This window comes from Orbicella faveolata, unplaced genomic scaffold, assembly GCF_042242905.1.
Source record: "Orbicella faveolata isolate gen_17 unplaced genomic scaffold, um_ofav_v1 contig_35, whole genome shotgun sequence".
Lineage (NCBI taxonomy): Eukaryota > Metazoa > Cnidaria > Anthozoa > Scleractinia > Merulinidae > Orbicella > Orbicella faveolata.
Window position 1 is genome coordinate 28,575,347 of NW_028301564.1, and position 21,898 is coordinate 28,597,244.

Sequence of the window (21,898 nt, forward strand, 5' to 3'; positions counted from 1 at the left end):
TGTTTTGGAAGAAAACCACTGAAAAGGTGATTCCATGTGATTGACTGATCAGCTTCGAAAGTAAGAATTTTTCGTGGAATATGTTCAAAAAGTAAGTCGATTGGTTATTTTCGTGCCGCAAATTTTGCTTTTTTGGAGGGGTCCTTTTTTGCTTTATGCTTTCCAAAAATTCTAGACTTGCACAGTGTTGCATGGTGTTCTAGCAAAGCGACTACTTGAACAGGGGTATGCAAGTTGAAGAATGTTACAAGCCTTTTATATCGCCATATGGTCGCTGTAAAAAGGAAGGCTATTCAGGGTCTATAAGATAAGTGTGAGCCATACTTACTCTCAGCATGTGAAGACATCTTTCCAAGGTCATGCCAACTTTTTTGCCATACATCGACTCTACGTATCATCCTATGGTTCATAGTAAGAATACTCAATTTTTTGGTCACACTCAGTCTAATAACTCATTAAGATCGTACTTTTGAAAAAGGACGAGATTTATGTCCATTTCTTTAGGAGGACTGCAACATTTCTCGGGTTCTTAGATTTTACTGAAACAATGTGGTCTGAAAATTAGGAAATGATTTAATACACATTATTACTGGCAAAAAAATCAGGTAAGGTAGGTTGGAGGGAGGGCTGTTAGGGACCAGATTCAAATGGAACATTCCGAGGAAAGGGTGAGGAGAAATTCAAGCACAAAGCTTGCCTTTCTGGGTTGATTTGCTTGTGTTTGGCCATGTATAGCCTTCAGCTGAAACAAATTATTTGTTCCAGTGACATGACTGTATTAGGAATTTTATAGATAGATGGCAGTAAGACAAGAAGCCATTTCTAATTTGTCTTTTGTCTCTGTTTCAAAATGAGTCCTTCCAAAAAAGCTGACTGAGATTATGAATTGTGCAATATAATTTTTTTTGTTTTCGTAAGATTTCAGGCAAAAGAATCTGTTTCAGGAGTAAGTCAAGTGAAGTCATCCATTCAGCGAGGGATAAAAACCAAACTGGTAGAACAATTTCCTCCAATAGATGATTACATAGCTCAAATATTTCCTAAAAAGGAACCACTTGTAGTTGTAAAATGGTGAGTCTTCCAAACTAGTAACACAGTAATCTCTAAATTAGCATGAACCCATCCAAAACACAACTCCTGCTCTCCGAAAAACTGTAAATTCCACACGTAATTAATGTACATGCAACTGAAGTTACCGGTAATTGCAAATTATTGTATGCATAACTTGCAAATTCAAAATGTCTCTGAGCGCATGCACGCTATTCACGTGCCACGCCACATTGGTGTAAACCTTGGGTACTGTCACAGACTCTGTAAAACACATCCAAATTTAATATCTTTCCATGCCCTCCCCCTCCAGTTGCCCTTGAGAAATCCATCCTGTATCAAGTGATTTTATATGTATTTGTGTATTTTCCATAGTCATGAGCACATAGAAATATTATCCATTAATCAAGAGATCCTGTTCTTCAGACAAAGGGAAAGTGAATACTTACCTTCACTTAGACTTTTACACAAATGTAAGTGCTGTAGTGTTAAATTGATGCCATGTCAGTGACCTCCATTACATTGTTGTTAAGTGTAGAAGAAATTGTACCCACTACCATTATACCTCTATGAAGCATGACCACTGCCTCATAAGTATGTGGGCTTTCTCAAGTTGTTAATGTGTGTGGTTTAGGTCATCAGATGAATTTGAGAGCTCCGAGTCATCTTGAAAACCATAGAAAAGTAACAGTAAACTTGTTTCCATGCAATGTTGAGTTACTGAGTAATGTTAGTATTAAGCTCATATAAATTTTTAAGAACACTTGTCTGGGAAAGTGTGAGACTTGCTAGGCACAACCCTTCCTTCAATGTGCACTATTTCTATCATGCCCTTAAAAATTCTTGTATGCTTAAATAATATATAGCTCAGCAATGCACTGAATGAGCGGTATCTGACATGAAATTTTTTATCACATAAAAATGCCTTGTTTACATTATCAAACGTCTTTAAATCGGTCATCAAACAGGTCTGTAAAAGATTAAACAGTAAGTTTGTTTCATTTTTTCTCCTAGATCCTGTCATCTTACCATGTCAACAAGTTGACAAAGGAGCAATCAAATTTCTTTTAAGTGGTGCAAATGTAATGTGTCGTGGCTTGACCAGTCCAGGAGCTAAACTAGCTGACTTACCCAAAGGAGCAATAGTTGTATCCTATCTTTATGTCATGTCATGTCATCTGATTTCACGTCATTCCATGTTTCTTTAGTTGCATCATGTTGCATAATGTCATGACCTGTCATTCCATGTCTTGTTGGTGTGATGTCATGTTGTGTCATATGCCATCTTGTTTATAATAGTGTCTTGTTGTGCCATTCTGTGTCTCGTTGGTGTCATATACAGTGTAATGTTGCATGAAAAATACCCTGCAATGGACTAGCATCCCCTTCATACTATGGACACCAGGTTAAGGCAGGAGCTTCTTAGATTCTGGACTTTTCGGATCATGTGTACTAAAGGCATCCGTGATCAAGTGTCGACTGATACCCTCTATCCACACTCAATCACTTGATGGACGTCTCTATCGTTACCCAGTCGGCACTCAATCTACACTTGATTGGCAGTCAGTTGACTGTCGGTCGGGTGCTGACTGACTCATATGTATTGATCGACATTCAATGGCATGTCTACAAAAATTATTAGACTCTCGACCGAGATGTCAATCAAGTGTCAACCAGGTGTCAACCGAGGTGGTGATTGAGTATCGATCAAGGGTCGATAGAGGGTATCGATCAAGGGTATCGATCGATACTCAACTGTGGATGCCTTTAGTACACATTATCCAACTTTTCTTTCCTATTCAATAACTAGCATCCAATTTTTCCTCACCGCCTGCCATACAAAATTAATGTTATTATGCCTTGTGAGAATTTTAAGAATTTCTACAAAGTTTTTGTTCAAATGATCATGTCTTTCTTTCTTCCACCCTTGGTGTTCTTTGTTTTTTCCTTAACTAAAGCTCAGGCAATAACAGCTGAGGGAAAACAACATGCAATAGCGATTGGAAAAATGACAATGTCCGCAGATGAAATGTAAGTACATGACATTTGCACATCTTAGGGAAAAAAAAAGTGTAACACTTCAAATAAGTTGCTTGACAATCTGTCATAAAAAAAATCTTGACCGGTAGATAATCCTTATAATGTGCGTTATGATTAACAAACCTGTCCGACTTGCAATCCAAATGACCCAAATATTGCATGTGAATATCACAAATACGTGCATGACCATCCAAATAATGTGCGTGACAATCCAAACAAAATGTGTGACCCATGACAATCCAAATGACATGAGTGGAAAAAAAAACGTGCTTGTCTTGGTTCATAAGATTGTGTCAAAAGAAGAACTATGGCCTGAGGGATATTTCCAATAACAACCAGTAGGGGGAAGCTCCACCCAACTTAGGGTTACCTATTTTGGGTTTCAGGTTTTTAAAAGGGTAGGGATTTCACAAGATGAGGTATTTGCGAAAGGGTAGGGAAATTTGTGATTTACGCATAACATGAACTTTTTTTTTTAAAAAAAAAAAAGGTATACAAAATGGATACCTTTTCTGACAAAATGGTGTACAAAAGGGTAAGGGGTTGGACTTGGGGAGGAGCTTCCTTGTAGAAAACTTTGTAGAGTACCCCATGGGAAGTATGGATGCAGATCGAAGCTATTTTATTGTTTTTTTCTTTCAACAGACGGCAAACAAACAAAGGCATTGGCATTGAGGTGATTCACTTTTTGAATGATGGACTCTGGCAAATGAAACAGCTGGAAAAATGATAAAAAGTATATAAAACGAAATGTATGAAACACTGAAATGTGCTGGACAAACACTGGATGACATTCTGCAAGAACATCCTCTATTACAAACTTGGAAAGCCATGAACTCTAATGGAATTAGAGGGGAAGGAAAGTCCAAGATGTTATCATACACACTAGTAATAATAATAAAAGGAACATTTTGTAATTTTCAAAATTTTGTAGTGATGTAAACTACATGGTATTATATAAATTACATGGTATTGTATAAAATTGTTGGTCTTTAATCATACAAGCTATATCTTTTTCACTGGTGTGATTACAACACATACCTTGCGAGACAGACTTTCCCTTCTTTCTTTTCTCTCACCGAGCAGAAAGAGAAGGGAAAAAAAATTATTATCTGTCTTGGGGGGTACAACAAACAAAGTTCTGTTCCTAATAATTGTTAACAAAAAAAAAAGATTGGAAGCTAAAAATAAGCTGAAAACTATTAATCATTTTGGGGATAATAATCTGAACACTTACTCCAATTCCTAACTTTCTATCGCAATTCACGAGTTAAATATGGTTGAATTGTCTTTGAGCCATGGTATTCAAGTGCAACTGTTCAATACTGTGCAGGTGCTGTTCAGCCCTCCAAGGTGTGACACTCTGGGCATGTGCAGTATTAAACAAATTATAAAAGGAGCATGACACAAAAATTTAGGGTCTGCTGATAACCAATTAGATTCGAAAATTTTGAAAACTGTTTAAATCTCCGTTTTCCCCATTGAAACAATTTCTAAATGTTCGATCCAGTGCATCGCTAAAGAGACTGGAGGCGTCAGGATTCTATGATGAGAGATCAAGATTAGAAGAACCCGCCTTCCAAAGAACGTTCCCACGAAAAATCGTTTTATTTATAGATTTAACTGCCCGGCCTAGGGCGAGCGCGGTTCTTAAAATGTGAAGCGTTTTTCTACCGCTTTTTTCAGTCGGAACAGTGGCGAATACAGTTTGAAAAACCGCGTCGGCTTTTCCCGCGCACATTGCTTAACACTGTCTATTAAATATATAGGCTGATTCAGCTAGTTCAACTCCAAGCAGTTCTTACCTTTGAATTAATCAGTGGAGTCCTCTGTGTTCTCTACCAGCCAAACCCTCCAACAACTGGTCGGCAAAATCCTGACCGCGCTTGAAACCAACCGTTGGACACAAAATTATACGGGAACAATGTTTTAGTTACAAAATATTGCTAGGTTACCGGCGTCTTACCGGGCCTCAAGCAAGGACTGCACGTTCCAAAAAACGTAATTACCAGATAACCAGTTGTATCTAGGTAGAATATGACAGCCACAATGATCTTCCGCGAGCGGATCAACGTGGGAAAAGGGAGCGCCAAGGGAAAAGAAATCGATCTAATTTCATTCTGTGAATGACAGCAGAACAGACCATTTTTGTTTGCTGGTAAATAAAATTTTAATAAACAACTAACATTATATTATTTTATCTTGATTTTTTCGCGCTCTTCACTGACCTCGCGCGTGACTCGCGCTTCGCGCTTGCCTCGCTTTCGCCTCTGTTCGCCTAAAATACGCAAAAAAAATTACGCCTGTTCTGCAGGCTACAGTTAGCACGGTTAGGTCGGTCAGCACGGTTAGGTATGCTTGCGGTTAGTTTCACTCCATTTTGCTTGTGGTTAGCTTTCATTTGTATGTTAGGGTAACTCTATATTAATTTAAAGTACAGTTCATTATGTGTAATTAAAATTTTGGTGGTTCTAGGTAGTAGTAGTTAGCAGCACAGTGGACCATCACCCGTTGGGTTCCTGGTGTACCACGCCTTTTCCGTCGCTGAACTTGGACCAGTCTCTCTCGTTCTGTACATGATGTGGAGGCTCCCAGCGGCGGGAAAACGAAGTTGATCTAAAGATGGCGGGGTTGGCGGAATGTAAGCTCAGCAGAGAAGGGGACGAACTTCCACGGTGCTCAACGCTTTTTCTGACGGAGGATGGGTCGCAAATGAACTTCTACATGACGCCTTGTGCAATGAAGACCCGATTACGACCGCTGATACACGTAAGTCTTCGTTAAGGTCTTAATACATACTACATTGCTTTGAATGTTTACGATTCATTCAGTAGAAATGTGTCATTCCAGAGGTTGAAGTTTCACATGATTGGTGCTTTTAGAACCCATTCAAAGCAGGCTTACTTTGATTGACTTCGTGTTTTCATGGAGTTATATGAATATACATTTTTTTTAGCATGGAGGAGGTCATCTGTCCAGCAAGGTCTTGACAGACTCCATAAAGTGAGTAAACTTCTTGTACGTATGCATGCACGTTGCGCTGATATTTAACGCAACATTCGAATTTCACATGTTTTCTTTCCGTGCAGTTTGATTAATCATTCACTGTTGATGTTTGTTGGCTTTTAGTGCCTTAATATATCACTGCCTACATGTGGTAGTGTACTGATTTTCTGGGTAAACGTTGGCAGGTTTGAGGAAGACTGTTGAGGTCACTGGTGACTGATGGTTTAACCCACTGAGTGGACGTTTTAGAGTCAAAATGACTCAGAAATGACAGCCCCAAATATTGATAAAAAAATTTAGATTTGTTAAAATTTTTCTTTGTCCCACGCTCGTGTCATGTTGATTAATTCACCTTCACATTTCATTACCAAGCTTAAAATTCACCATCTTTATTAACTTATCACTACTCACGATGAATTTGATAGCGTTGATCCTAGCAGTATGCAGGGCACCTATCATATATGAATTCAGTTAAATGACCTCGCTCTCCATGAGTTCTCGTAGCTCAGTGGATAGAGCGCCCGCCCGGTGTTCGGAAGGTCATCCATGGGTTCGATTCCTGTCGGGGACTCAGAATTTTTCTTTGTCCCAAGCTCGTGTCATGTTGATTAATTCACCTTCACATCAGTGATGGCCACGCTATTTTTTTACCTGAGTAAATGAACAGGATGTTGGCAAAAATTTATGCCCACCTATGAATGAGTAATTTTCCGCATGATATGACTGAGCATTTTTGTCAGGGGCATTAGAATGTCTTGGTAGGGTAGGGAAGGGAAGGGGCAGAATGGTTACAACCTGGGTAATCGTCATCATTATTGTCTGTTTCTCCCAGTGGAGACTGAATTGGGTTGTAACCTACAAAGGACATGTACCTGGATAATCACACTAGATGAACTACATGTACTTCAAGTGTTGTTTATGCAGTGTTACACGTATATGTAACAGTATTTCTGCTTTTGAGCCACAGTGTATATATACCAGGGGAATCAATAACATTTTTTTGCAGGAGGGCAAATGGTTTTCAAAGGCAGGCAAAACTTTTTGAACTTAACTTTCTTATAAGAAAACCTTTCTTCCAGATGGTCAAACCAGATGGGCAAAATCATCCTTGCAGCCTGTCAAGTTACCTGGTCTCTGGTCTTTAATGAAACCCTGATATACTACATGAACATGTTGTCTGAATATGGAAAAAGCAGGGAGATGGGCAGGATAACTTATCAGCAGGGTTTCAGATAAGATTTTAAGGCAGGGTGTCAATAAGGAGTCCTATCAGGTCAATTCCTACTGATCCCACCAAAGGATTAAAAATTTTGAATCTTTTCATTTGTCGGGTCATGTAGCTGATCTTGTTGGGTTTTTGACCTGAGACCCTCACTTATCTGGAACACTGTATCACCAATTTTAAATTGTTAAGTTAAGCTTTAAAATTGTTCATTTTGAGATACTTGAAGGATGGTGTGTCCGGTTAAAAAAGTATGGTTATGAAACTTGTCTTTAATTTTCAGGCTTGCAACCCCTGGTGCTGGCAACAACCTGTGTGGTTATATTTCTTCTGACTATATCTTTGATAGCATAAAACATAATAGACTGCAAGATTTGGAAAAATACAGGTGAGTTTCCTAAACATGTTTCTGTATGGATGTTGTAGTTCTGCAGTTTAGTAGTCTTATATTTGCAGGTGTCAGCCTTTCAGTTACTTTTGTTAGCCAGTAGTCTGTGGTATTTTGCTGCCTAAATTACACTTTTGTTATGAAACATTACTTACATTGCAGTACTTATCTGCAAGCTTGACACCTGATACCATATTTACATGTATGCATATAAAGTTTGATGAGGCATATACTTTGAATTATGTGTCTTTGTTTTGAAGTATGAAGTCCTTGGATGCAAGTGCACATGTAACAAGTTCAAAAAGCGACAGGTAATCTACATCATCAAATATGACAATTTCACCATCATCGTAAGTTTTGCACAGTCACTAATAATTGTAATTTCTATGTATCTTTTTTTATGGCAAATAAAAATAAATGAAAATAAATGAAATAGATTAATTGTAACAAACCAGTCCCTACTGATGATCTCAGCAAAATAGACAATAAACTTAATAAGTTAATTGGATTAGTTACATTTTGAACACAATGCAACTGATCGGGTTAATCTTTGTTCTATATTCAATGCAGTTAAGTGCAATTTAATAGAGTTAGCAACAAAGATTGCTTGTGTTCCCGTAGTTATCAGCGGTGTTTTGATGTGTGTATGCACCAGGATTCCATGTGCTACTGGATTGAGATGTGTTGGCAGCCTTCACAGCGATAGCATTTACAGTAAGCATTGTTTTGCATGGGAGCACATCTTGGAGCATTCCCCCTCCCCTCCATCCCTCTTTCCATTGTTAATTCAGTGTGACGGGTGCCTCTCTCCCCTTTTGCGTGGGGGCTCATGGCTTGGTTTCCAGCATTTGCCTGCCATGGGAGCGGTCTCCATCTAGGACCCGGCCGCCAATAGTGGAAGCTCGTGGATGTCTCAGCTGTTGTCTCAATACAGTTGTTAATTTATACAATTATCTTTTTTTAGAAGGAGGAAACATGAAAGACGTAGATACACTGTTCAAGAGGATTTGGTTCTCATTAAGTTTGTAAAAGAACATGTTAACTGCTGTCCAATGAAAGGAAACATTTTATATAAGAAGGCTGAGAAGGCAAAGGTGTGATGACATGTACTACATTGTACTTAACTGAATGTTGTGAATGTTGGTTTACTTGTACAGTAGTCCAAAACAAATACTGTAATGACAAAGAAAAATAATATTGCTATTAGCTGTTATTCCTAGATTCTTTTTTTCATGAGGTTGTCCCGGATTATATGTATGGTGTATGTACCTGTAGGTACAAATATATACTGCATATAGTAATGGCTAGTGCTCAGTACCAGCTATTGACAATAACTAAAAATCCCTGCAAATTATGACAATGCAAGTTCTACATCTAAAGTGGAATCCCGATTTCTCAAACCCTCATTTTTTCTAACCTCATGATAACTTGAAGCAAAAGTCATTTCCCTCTCCTCAGTTGAACACTGTAATTTTACCCCCAATTTCTCAAACTTTCCAGTTTTTCCAACTAATTTTCGTTTCCCTTGGAGGTTTGAAAAACCAGGATTCTTCTGTACATGTACATTTACTTTTTTGTATTGCTGCTTTATGGTGTTTGAATCTGTATTTCTTTTTCCATTTGTACTGTAGATTACAAGTCACTCATGGCAGTCCATGAGGAAGCGCTATCTCAAATATTTACAAAACAAGGAACACGCTGATCTTTACATTAGAACAGGGACTCTGAAAAGTTTTGTTGGTAAGTGGTTGAGGTATTTTCTTTTTGCACACTTAGGCTTTCAAAAAATCCCTAGATGAAAAATATTAACCTACATGTAGTTTTTGTGGGTTTTTTTAGATCCAGGTTAACACAAATTATCCTGAATTTAAATTTGACCTGCAGCATATTTAATATATTATACATGTTACAGGCCAAACCTACTATAAAAAAAAAGGAAATTGCATAAAAAGAAGTATGAAATGATAATTTAAATTGTTTTCCGCTATCACAGGTGAGAAGAAAAAAGTCAGGAGAGAAGAAACTGATAATCCATCTACACATAATACGACAGTGGACAAAGGTACATGTATATATATGTTAGGTCAGGGTCCAAAATTGCGCTTTCCTGGTCGTCAATGCGACTAAAAATTTTGCTCTGGCGACCAGAATTTCACAACTGGTTACCAGCGGGCGATTAACTATTTCATGCCACGACAATTATACAATAACTTTGATTTTCAGCCAAATCGATTGAAATAAAATTCAAAGCCGCCCGCCAATTGAGCACTTACTTTTTACCTTCCCGCTGCTTTTGAAGTATAAAACCGATTTTCCTCATTATAAATCTACCACAAAGTTTCAATGCTATGATCAGTGCGAAGCTTCGCTGCCATGTTTTTTCAGTGGTTTCCCATAACATACATATTGCAGGCGCAAGAGGCCACATGCGTTCTTTCGCCATAAATATTTATTCAGGCGATGTGGTGTCCAAAGATGTTCTGAAATCTTTCCGTAATTTATTACAAGGTGGAGACGGAACATCTGTGAAGTTGAAGATTTAGATATTCTCTGGGTGTCAAAAGGCGGAAATGTAGATCTGTCAAAGTAGTCAAAAGATGATTTGCGCACTGGTTTGATTCCTGATTACATCACAGGCGGCCCAAGCTCTCAATGTTATCCTTTTTTTTTCCTTTTTATGCGAACGTTCAGGCTAACGTGACATATGGCATGTACTATTACATAACGACCAAATTTGACCACGCGAAACATAACTCTCGCCTTGCAGCATATGGAGGTGTTGCTGACTTCCCCCGGTCGGGCTAATTATAGTTACCCAGCGTACTATGCAAACCACAAAAGTGTCCTAACTTTTGTGACACGGCTGTTTTCGAATTTGTGAGCAAAACAATCTCGAAATAAATGTTTCGTAGCGAAGGCGTTGTGGACGGAATCGCATAGCGAGTGAACTGACATGGAACTTCAACATCTCACCTTCGATTCTATGGAGGAATTGAGCTGGCAGGGTTATTTTCAGTGGATTTATTCGCCTGGAGCGGCAGGCACTCCGGAAATCAGTGTCTGGCCTTGTCTTTCTTTTAGTAGTGGAAACCCACAGAACGATAACTCGCCGAAATCGCGTTAGATCGGCCAGAGGAGCTGGCAAACAACAAAGAATATAACACAGCAACAGGGTAAGTAGATTTTATTCACAAAATATAAGAATAATTGGCTTTTCAAGCAAAGCCGTCGCATTCCCATACAAACCTTTATAAATTCAAACCGTTGTAACACAACACCTCCATATGCTGCAAGGCGAGAGTCATGTTTCGCGTGGTCAAATTTGGTCGTTATGTAATAGTGCATGCCATATGTCACGTTAGCCTGAATGTTCGCATGAAAAGGGAAAAAAAGGATAACATTGAGAGCTTGGGCCGCCTGTGATTACATCAATTGCAAATATTTTGCTGGCAAGCCCATGGCGACCAAAAATTTTGGTTTCTGTTTCGCTGCGAAGGAAAAATTTTGTTGACACTTTTTGGCGACCACATTTTTCCATATGGCGACTGAAAAAAAATTTTCAGTCGCCAGTTGGCGCCTGCCTTAAAAAGTTAATTTCGGACCCTGTAGGTGTAACTGCAGATGAAAATTGGTTGTTTGTTGCAGGTATTCTTGTAGCTGGTCTGTATGTTGACCCCCCAATATTGTTTTTGATTTTTGTTATGAGTTGGTCATTATCTAATTGTAACAGAAAAAGTTGCAAAAAATCTGATCATGAGAAATTAATTTCATGAGAAATGCTTATTGTCTTTCTTATTATCTCATAGTAGTTCTGTTGATGTTTTAATGTTATAGCAATGCCAACCACACACAAAGTATGTTTCTCTGTTTTCATGTTATAGATGAAGGAAGGGTGACCAGGGCACAGGCTACAAAAAGACAAGAGAAAATTGATAGCCAAAACAAATGTGACACAGAAGAAGGTGCCCATTTTTACTGAGTGTTGTAGTGTTAGTAATATGGACCGGCTAAATAAAATTTAGGCAAAGTTAAGATCAAGCCAATGCTACACAGTGGTCTATCTTATATGTGGGGGGGGGGGGGGGGAGGGGGAGGTACTGGGAGGACCTCCTAGAGTCATGCCATGTGCTTTTCTTGCAATGTATTGCTAACTTGCTTGTTTTGTTTCCCTCTGTCCCTCTCACTTGGGTAAGTATATCTTCCACACACTGTTTCGTTACAGTGCTGTATTGACAGGTGCCTGGAGGTGGGCTGTATCTGGGTTGCCATGGTGACCTTGCTGCAGAGGAGATTTCTGCTCTCCTCTTCTACTATCTTTAAGGCACCTACCCTCCAATATTCCAAGAGGACAATCACTAACTCAGTTCTTACTCATCAGATTGCAATGGAGAATTTTCCACTTGTTGCAATACCATAAACTGCCGCTTATAAGCCCTGGGCTCATACAACTTCATAAGGGTTTTTGGATGGGCTTATAAACGGAGGGGCTTATAACCAGAATAAAAAAAAAACATTTACTTGTAATTAAGCTTTAAAAGATCATAATAAACAAATTCAAAACAAGGAAAGCAAGAGCGGGGCTTATATCTGGAGGTATATTTAGTTTACAAATAGATGGGCCTATAACCGTAATAATTTTGTTTTCCTATGGTATAGTACATGTAAACATGGTGTCAATTCACACCTTACATTACTCTTCCATTGAGCTGTGAATCTACATTTTAATAAAACTGAATATTTTATTTAATTTTAATAATGCTTTCAATATTACAGAGCAAGAAAGGATGACTAGGTCAAAGACCTCAAAAGAAAATGAAAAAATTGGAAGTTGCAACAAATCCTTAGAAACTGACTTTGAAGATAAAATAGATGATACAAGTGAAGATACTGGTAAGGACAATGTATGTTGTAATGTATACAGCTGTAGCACTTACTTCTTGTTCATATGTAACTGGACACTTCTATAAGGAGATTGATCTCAAGAAAGTAAAGCCCTTGAAAGCATGTATACCTCCTAATATTAGGCACATCATGGCATGCTTGGGATATTTCTATATTTTCTGTATTTCTATTTCTAAACAGACTTATCTCTTGAAAGCAGATAAGCTCTGTACTTCCTCCTCATATCAGAGTTATTACCGTTGTGTTCTTAATGTTAATAGACCAAGCAGGAAAGACTTACAAGTAAGTCTCAAAAGTCAAGCGAAAAAAACAAACACAATGTAACAAATGATGGAGGTTATTCAAGTGCAGGTGCTGACATGCGGTGAAATTTCATACAGCATTGTTGAACCTCTGTTGCCAGTAACACAACTTGGTTAAAAGGGCAGCAGTATTTAAGTGAGACATGTAATTTGTAGGCTTGTTTACCAGCTACTGGATTATCAGTTAATTTAGGGGAAAGGAGCCCATGCTTGGACACGAGATAGCGGCGGAAATTGAGCCTATGTACAAATGTAATTTGCAGTCATGTGTATTTGGGCATGTAGGTTTTTACTGTACACTTGTTCAGTGTTTCAGCCAGAAAATTTTACTTGAGGGCCAAAGTGGCCCCAGAAGATCTTTTTTAGGGGCCAATTTTTTAGGAAAGGGGCCAATAAATTGAAAGCTACAGAAGGAAAAAATACACCAGGATACCAAGAAAAATTAAGCAGTTTATTAGGATCTATGACAAAATTTAATAGTAAGTGCTTTTTGAAGTGTTTCTACTCAATAAAGTTTCTTTTGAATCAGATACTAGTATGAAGGATCTGTGCATTACAAGAGAACAATCCTTAGGCATACATGACGCAGTCAGTGATCAAGGCTTTGCAATGCATTATAGGGCGATTTCAAACACGGTCAGCCATTTGGAAGTTTTCAGATATGAGAGAATCAATACAGCAAAGCAAAAGGAAGGATTGACTTCTTTTCTTATGTTGAATGTTTTAGAAGCAAAGATCTTTCAATGTGATTTTCTAGAAGGACATACTGTGTGACAAAAGAACCGTTATTGATGTCAACACAGAGAAATGTAGTCGCCATTATGCCGTATTATGGCGACTAAACCAGAATTTTTGGTCGCCAAGGATGAAATGCTTGTTGCATTGGCGACCATATCAATCACAATTTTGAGCCCTGGAGTGGGTTTTAAAATATTATGCCTGAGTTAAGCCTGCAGTCTTGTAAGAGGAAAGGGCCAAATTGGCCCTTTTTTGTTTTTTCTGGGGGCCATCTCGATTTAAACGCGGGATTCCTGCAATGGCGCGCTCTGGTGCAAACACTGTTGCCATAGTTCGTTAGTTAAATGTAATTAATGTATTCTTGTTAATATTAGTGTATTTTCTAATTTTTCACACGACTCCTGGGAAGAGCATTTTTATAATAAGATTTTGTGTTTTAAATAAAGATTGATGATGATGATGATAATTTGTGACAGTTATTTGAAATGTCAAAAAGACAACTGTACTGGAGAGCAGATAACAAGCACCTGGACTGGGCACACACTCAACAAGTGTATTTTGTCTTCATTATCATAGGCCAGGAATGGATACCTAGGGGTGAGACATCAAGAGCAAAGCCTAAAATTGGTGATAAAGACAAACATGTGGCAACAGATGATACAGAGGATACAAATGCAGGTATTGATAACATTTACCTGTAATGCACACAATTTTAAAACTGTTTTTTCACTTTAATTACTTTTTTACTTTCAATTGGCTGAAATGTATCTACTGTAGTTGTATCAAGATAACACTTCTATTTGTTCTTCTGCTTGTTGTAGATTACTTACCAGATGAAGCAAGGGCTGACAATACAGATGATGAAAACAGTGCTGCTGAAGATGTGGATTATGATAAAATATTTGATGACAATCTTCTTAAACAAGCTTACGAGTATAAGAAAAAAAGAGATAGCAGTGAGGTGAAAAATGATCAAGATGATCAAGATGATCAAGATGTAGATGAAGATAGCAGGGTCTCGTCAAGCCAGGAAATGGTCAACAGGGCAATAACGAGAAATGAGAAGCGACCAGTGAATGAGGAAGAAAAACTGAGTGACTTTGATGGTGAGATTGTTTTCAGAAAGGATTTTAAAAGTCCATCAGCAAAAAAGTCCAACTCAGAAGACGAGGAAGACAACAAGAAGCCCATGGCCAAGAGAAGCAAAAGAGACTTGGAGTCTTTATCAGATGATGAGAATCCCTCTGAAAAGGAGAAAAAACTGCAAGAGGCATTTTTCAAATTTTACAATGCATTTCAAAGTAACCTCCAGGTATGAGTATAAGGAAAAAAAAGAGTCCCATTTGAGCCAACTAATATTTCTACACCCTATCCTTAACCCATTGGCTTGAAGCGTTATTTAATTGTTAAAAGAGGTACAGTTAGTAATCCTTTCAATCTCAAGCCTACATCCGTACAGGTACACATGTAACAATTGCTACACTGTGGTTGTGTGCGGTAATTTTTCTCATTGTTCGCCCTCCATTTCTTTTAATTGTTACTTCTACAATTATTATAATTCTTAAATGTACATGTATAAAATCAGATGATATTTTGTTACACTGCTACAGTTCTTGATAACGTATCAGATGCAGTAATTGTTTCGGAGACTATGTTCCTGGCAACTGATGTCTTGTTTTTGAATAATTAAATTAGACTCACTGACAAGGGAAATTGTTCTAATGCCTTCACAGTTTGGATCAATAGACGAATTTGGCTTAGAATGTGTTTACATCCTTGTTGCCACCAAATTCAGCTCATGTGATGATTCATTTGCCGCTAGGAAAAGTGCCTTTTTTTGCATACGTTATTTCTTGAAAACGAAGAGCAACCCAGCAAAAAAAATTACAGGGCAATACTTTCAGCTGATATGAAGTCCACATGCAAAATTTCAGCTAATTTGGAGCAAAAACAAAAAAACAACCAAAATCGTCACTTATCCCCTTTTATGACTAGCTTCTTCAATTGTTTCATTCATGCATACTCCATGCAATCACTTGTGTTTGGCAAATTGCTCAGCAAGGATGTAAACACATCAGCCAAAACTGTCTGTATTTGTAAGGAAAATTAATAGTGAACAAATTTGTCATGATACATGTAAGTAAAGAGAGTGACATAAGACAAGACTTTACATTAGAACAAGGCTGAGCAAATCTTTCTCAAGATAATTCAAGGCTGTGGTCTGAGAAAAAGTACAAGGAGCCCAGAGGTTCCTAACCATGAAATCCTGGGTGCCCAACACTTAAGCTTGTATGAAAAAGTAAGTTTTTCCAGTCGCCCAAAGGAAAAAGCAAGTTGCCTGTGGCATCCAGGCGCCTCTAGAGCACAGCCCTGGATATTAAAGAAATTTAAAGGCATCACATTTGATTGTTGCAGAAGCTGGATGGGCTTACAGTACCACAGATCATCCATGCTTTGCTTGTTACCTCTGGATATTTAGACGATGCAGAAGATTATTCCCAAAATGGAAAAGGTTTGTTAACATTTTACCTATTGTAATTGATCTACAGCCAGTACCTAATGGCATCTCTATAATGCGCAGCCTTGCAATTTGTATCAAAGCACATTGTGCTTACATTGCTACATGTAACATTATCAGACTATGAAGGCCTGTTATGCAGCCTGGGATGCTGCCAAGAATTGTACCTGTCTTCTGAATGGGCTTAGACTGCTGTCAGTCTGTTTTTCTCTTGAAATTCAGCAAGGGTTATGAAGTGACTTGATTAAGCCTGAAGGGTCCCTATACTCTGCCATACCACCCTTTTGCACTCGAGATGGCTAAACACATGTCTATGTGACCCTAAGAGAAAAGACCAGCTGCCAGCCATCTAGAATAGGCTCAAATTCTGCCAAAGTCACATTTGGTACTTATATGGCCTTGTTTGTGTGATATAGGAACGCTGTTTTTCAGTAAAGCCTCAAAAGCTATGATCCTAACTCCTGTTTCTGTAGCATGAAGCAGCTGCTGAGTATTGCTACTCCTCTGGATGGCATTGGGATGTTAGCCACAGCACGTACATCTTAGCTTTCTCCCCAGCATTCATCCTTGGAGACCAAGGGGCAGCTAGTCAGGATGATGCGATATTTTGAACAGTAAACTTTTCTCTGAAGATACTGTATGACTTGGCCTGACTAGCTGCCCATGGGTCTCTAAGGATGCTAGAAAGAGGTACTGTAATGTCAGAGTGAAATGTCTTGCCCAACAGACTGAGTGTGGCAGTGCTCAAATCCACTGACACTGCTTGATCCTGAGTCCAATGCACAAGCATTAGCATATCCTTCCAGAGGAAATGAAGCCTGTTTTAAATTCTCTTATTGGCAGGTAAAGAACAATGGACATCAAAGGAAGACAAGATTTTGCTGAGTAAAAACAAGGATGACATTTCCAGGCTTACCAAGAAGAGGGGTTTAAATGCTGTTATTGACAGGATGAACTTCATGGAAGGCATCAATTAAATGTCACCACCCACTGCATTGCCAGTTGGGTTTCATTGACAACAGACAGTTGTGTTTTACATAATCAACAGCACCCTGAAAGTTGTTAAGTTAAACTAAATTTCAAAACTACGTCTCAAACTTTAGAGTGTGATGATTTTTTGAGGCGGATGCTGTGCATTTTTGTCCAATCAAATAGGTGTTTTTTGGCCTGGACTCATAATACAGGTTTCATAGTTTCAGTTGGTTTTTAGTCACTATAAACCAAGAACAAGAGGATATAGTGTTTCAGGATACCTACTGTTCTTTCCTACTGAGCTATAAAATTGTCACAAAAGTGCACATTTCAAAAGGCTTTACAAATTCAGACTGATCTGGCTGACTGTTCACTGAAAGTAACCATGGCTATAAGTTAAAAAGCCTGTCTCGTTTTTAAAAATTGGATACTCTTCATACCATGAAATCCACATAATAAGTCCTAAATCAACATAATTTGTAAGCTTGTGGATTCTATTTTGCTGGGAGGGGTGGTATAATCAGAGGGATCAGGGGGTTATTATCATAATTTTATGACATTTTAATTCCTCAGTAGCAAATGTAAAGCTTGAACGAAATAATCTACATTTGCAGAGCCTATGCAAAAATGCATCAAAGCAAGATTGCCAACAATCATGACACTACAAACTACCACAATTTCTAAAAGAAAGATGATGTAGCATAGTATAGGAGTTGCCTTTCCATTCAAACAAGTATCTTGAGGTAACCACAAAGACACTTTTAATAGTTTCAGGTGAAAGATGAAAATATGTGTTCACATTATTTAAATAAAACTTCAAACCTTTCAACATTGAAAACTTGAATATTTATTTCTGTTTATTTTTAACTGAAAAAACTCTATGGATATCTACATTTTTACAAAATTAGTGTATTAGAAAATACAAGTAAGAATTTATGTTAATATTGTATAGAAATTCTAACCAAAAAGGGAGATTGTTGACATCTCTTCCATATGTGATGGAAAACTATGACAAGTTTTTACAATAAAAATTGATATTGGAGAGAAGTGACAGTAGTTCTCGAGTCTGCATAAATGTGAGAAATTAAAAACATCTTTTTCTAACGTAATGTAAATGTAAATGTAAAAAGTAAAACTTATTTATAGTGGTCATGCACTTAGCTATACAAGCACTAAGCTTAGCTAGTTTACAGGCATGCCACTGAAACAAAGGAAACAAATATTTCAAATAACCGTAACAACACCAACACCCTAAACCACTCCGCCTCTGTAATATTTTCTTGTTTACAGACTTCTAAAGCCTGGTTCTCATATGCCGCCGACATACCTGACACACAGCCGCTGGCACGGCCTGGGACACCGTTATGGCATATGTGAACATTTATCACCGAATCATAATCTATACCAGGCATTGACCACCAGCTTGCTGCGAAGTTGAGCTGAGTTCAACTTTGCAGGCAAGCCGGCGGTTGTTGACGGTTGTCGGCGATGAAAATAGCTTATGTGAACATCATCTGCGGACACAACATACTCCAGTAAGACGATTCGATCCATATTTACAGGTAAAATGGTTGAAAATTGCGCAATTCGATTTGCTTTTCGTGCAAATTTGAGTACATCGGCAATCCATCACAGATGCGCCGGGGAACCACTGGAACAGATCGTCAAACGTTGTCAGTTGCAACCGGCGACTATGTCGCAGGTAGGTCGGCGGGATATGAGAACCAGGCTTAAGTTACCAATAGCTGGTTTTCATCAGTGATACAGGCACAAGCCTGTGAGAACCATCTTTTACTACAACTCAGGCTGACTTCTCTAAGTAGATCAAATGTTACCTGTTTCTACAGTCATTACAGCTACCATAAGGCGTACACATGTATTTTTGTGGGGGTCTCGGTGGCCTTAGGGTTAGTGTGCTTGATTTTGGATTGAGTGGTCTGGGTTTGAGCCCTAGTAGGGGACATTGTGCTTTGTTCTTGGGCAAGACACTGTACTCTCACAGTGCCTCTCTCCACCCAGGTGTATAAATGGGTACTGCTGAATTTAATGGTGGGAGTAACCCTGTAATGGACTTGCATCCCATCCAGGGGGAAGTAAAAATACTCCTAGTTACTTCATGCTACAGAATCCAGAGATAAGCACTGGCTGGATGGGCCACTTGGCTCATATGCAGACTTTACCTTTACCATACATGTATTTTACCTAAAGTGGAAGTTGACTTGGATCTAGCAATAGACTTCTCCAGAAGTTCACACAATCAGACTTTTATCAGATCCTGACTGATACACAATATTTAATAACATTTGTCTTTGACCCTGTATTTGTCAAATCTCTAACAAAATTGGCTTCAGTTGATCTCAGTTGAAGTTAGTAATGAGTCATCACAAACGTATCTCTACCTTTACAAAAGTAAGCAGATGATAAAAATATTGTGAATGACATGATCATCTTGAAATCCCATGGGGTCAAAATGCCAGCAAAGCGTTTGGTGCTTTGTTTGAAGACGTATTCTGTTGATCACTAGCTGTAGACTCATCTAAAATTCCAGGGCTAGAAGCACAGCGAGGTATACTTTTATTTTCATGCAATACGTGACCATGCCTTGCAGCTGGAAAAGCCATTTCTCTGAGCAGTGAGAACACAAGATTTTGAGGCTTAACTGACTGACTGGTTAGATTCTCTGTCTTCATCTGCTTTCGAAGGAGTAGAAGATTGTGCAGAGCATCTTCATCTCCAGCCTCTGTTGCCATGCGGTAAAACCGTGCTGCCTCCTTCTTATCAACTGCAAATCCTCCCAGACCATGCTCATAGAAAACCCCTAGATTGTATTGCGCCCCAGTGTGGCCGTGCTCAGCCGCAGACATGTACAGACTTGCAGCCTTTGGCATGTCCCTTTCAATGCCAAGGCCACGCTCATAGCAGATGCCAAGGCTGTATTCTGCTGATGGGTCTTTTTTAGCCGCAGCCATTTTGAGATAGGGGACAGCTTTTTCATAATCGCAGTGGCTGGAAGACTCATCTGCATAGTACAATCCTAGGTATGATTGTGCCTTACACAAGCCATTCTCTGCAGCTCCTTTGAGAAGTTCTAAAGATTTTTCTGGATCTTTTGGAAGGCCTCCATCTCCTTCCATGTAAAGCAGAGCCAAGTTGTACATGGCACCAGCCTGGCCTTGGGCAGCAGCATTTTTATAACACTCTACAGCCCTGGCCAAGTCTTTCTCCACTCCTTTTCCATTCTCATAACACAGGCCAAGATTAAACTGTGCTAAAGGATGACCTCGTTCACTGGCTTGCATGAAGAGTAAAAATGCTTTCTGGTGCTGTTTCAGTGATGCAAACTGTATACCTAGCTTATTCTGGGTGGCTGCAGTGCATTCACTGAAGGAAGACTGGAAAGTTGCAATAGCCTGGTCCAAGGAGTCTGTAGGCTTGGCGTTCCCTCTGAAAGTCTGGACGCTCTCAGCCACAGGAAGCACTGCGAGAGTGGCATTTCGCCTGTACGATGACAGAACTCTTGACAACAGTTGAGAAGGAATAGTCTTAACATTGATGTGCAGCGGAGACTTTTCATCTGTTATAAACTTGCGGCAGGCAAGGAGGCTGGACAAAGCAAGCACTCCTTTACACCACTGAAAAATATCAAGTTTCGCTTATCAGCAAATGAAGCACAATATTTTAGTTAAGCAGCACACTTGGACAAGCCTTCCTCACAAGAATAATATATTCATTCAACTATCAAAACAAAATGCCGATGATGCAACCATGTTCTTTTCACGCATGGTTGCAGAGGGACTCTGATCTTTATGCATGAGTGCCGTCAACACAGATATGTACAAAGTTGGAGAACTGTACAAAATAAATAAACACGGTTATACATCGTATGTATGATAAGTACAACCTTAAAAGAAGGTTCATTAACTGTATCTTCTTGCCAGTGAATAAAAGTCAGCTAGCAATTCTAGTCTCGTAGTTTGTAAGCACGTGAAAACAGACTAGACAACACGCGGGGTTTTATAGCAATTATGGTTTCAGTTTTCAAGGATATTCTTCAGTTTCACTTACCGAGTGCATTTCCCCGTAAAATGGATTGGAATCTCCTTCCTTTTTCCCACTGGCAGAGCGAGTCGAGGAAGTCAGCGTTCGATTTCTCCGATCGATCTGAATGCTCTGCACAATACATCGCACTAGGTCAAAGCCCAACTTGAGCGCTTCGCTTTCGCTCTCGAAGTCGCACTTTCTAAAGCTGACTTCTGAGGCCAGAAGAACTTTCCCATGGCGAGCTTTAGCCTTATGAAGCGATTTGTCTTTTTCATCTGGTACTGAATTGTTCACATCTTCATTCTTCTCAGCAGCTTGGATCTGCCCAAGACGAAGGGACGAATTCCCAGGACGGCCGTTTACTAAAAGAAACGATATTGTAGTTGAACGATTAGTAAACTTACCTCGGCTTACCTTATACCAATGTTTCTGTAATTATATTTCGCAAGTTCGCAATCAAATAAACAACACCATGTACTTACCTTTTCTGTAGATAAATCTCCACATCTTCTATGCAGTATACATTTTAAAATCCCACGTTTTAACAAGTGTATCTCACCACAAAACAGCCACGGCGGCTTTCGACTTCTTCGCTTCTAAATTATTCTGATGTACGATGATGTCACTACATTTTGATTGGCTGAAGAAGTGCACCAGAAATGCGTCATTTTGACGTAGACGTTGACAAAAGTTGTGACCCGGGGGTGGTGAGAAGGAGGATA

The 21,898-nt window shown here is 38.9% G+C and overlaps 3 protein-coding genes across 3 annotated transcripts; 2 read left to right on the plus strand and 1 right to left on the minus strand.

The window, feature by feature from the left end:
* The first annotated feature begins 2 nt into the window (after nucleotides 1–2).
* On the plus strand, nucleotides 3–4,069 carry LOC110056432 (malignant T-cell-amplified sequence 1-like). Its single transcript, XM_020762911.2, has 6 exons — nucleotides 3–91; nucleotides 919–1,071; nucleotides 1,423–1,520; nucleotides 2,062–2,195; nucleotides 3,011–3,078; nucleotides 3,733–4,069. The coding sequence occupies exons 1-6, from the start codon at nucleotides 81–83 to the stop codon at nucleotides 3,815–3,817; spliced, it is 549 nt and encodes a 182-aa protein (XP_020618570.1). The 5' UTR covers nucleotides 3–80; the 3' UTR covers nucleotides 3,818–4,069.
* Nucleotides 4,070–5,671: 1,602 nt separating this feature from the next.
* LOC110056470 (uncharacterized) lies at nucleotides 5,672–18,182 on the plus strand. Its single transcript, XM_089273661.1, has 13 exons — nucleotides 5,672–5,856; nucleotides 6,044–6,090; nucleotides 7,599–7,703; nucleotides 7,964–8,014; nucleotides 8,668–8,797; nucleotides 9,335–9,443; nucleotides 9,697–9,765; nucleotides 11,585–11,665; nucleotides 12,477–12,593; nucleotides 14,222–14,323; nucleotides 14,467–14,957; nucleotides 16,061–16,157; nucleotides 17,007–18,182. The coding sequence occupies exons 1-13, from the start codon at nucleotides 5,710–5,712 to the stop codon at nucleotides 17,138–17,140; spliced, it is 1,680 nt and encodes a 559-aa protein (XP_089129787.1). The 5' UTR covers nucleotides 5,672–5,709; the 3' UTR covers nucleotides 17,141–18,182.
* LOC110056424 (uncharacterized) lies at nucleotides 17,959–21,800 on the minus strand. The gene is made up of 3 exons (XM_020762900.2): nucleotides 21,659–21,800; nucleotides 21,201–21,538; nucleotides 17,959–20,767 (listed from the first exon to the last, which is right to left on the minus strand). The coding sequence occupies exons 1-3, from the start codon at nucleotides 21,681–21,683 to the stop codon at nucleotides 19,601–19,603; spliced, it is 1,530 nt and encodes a 509-aa protein (XP_020618559.2). The 5' UTR covers nucleotides 21,684–21,800; the 3' UTR covers nucleotides 17,959–19,600.
* Between the last annotated feature and the right edge of the window lie 98 nt (nucleotides 21,801–21,898).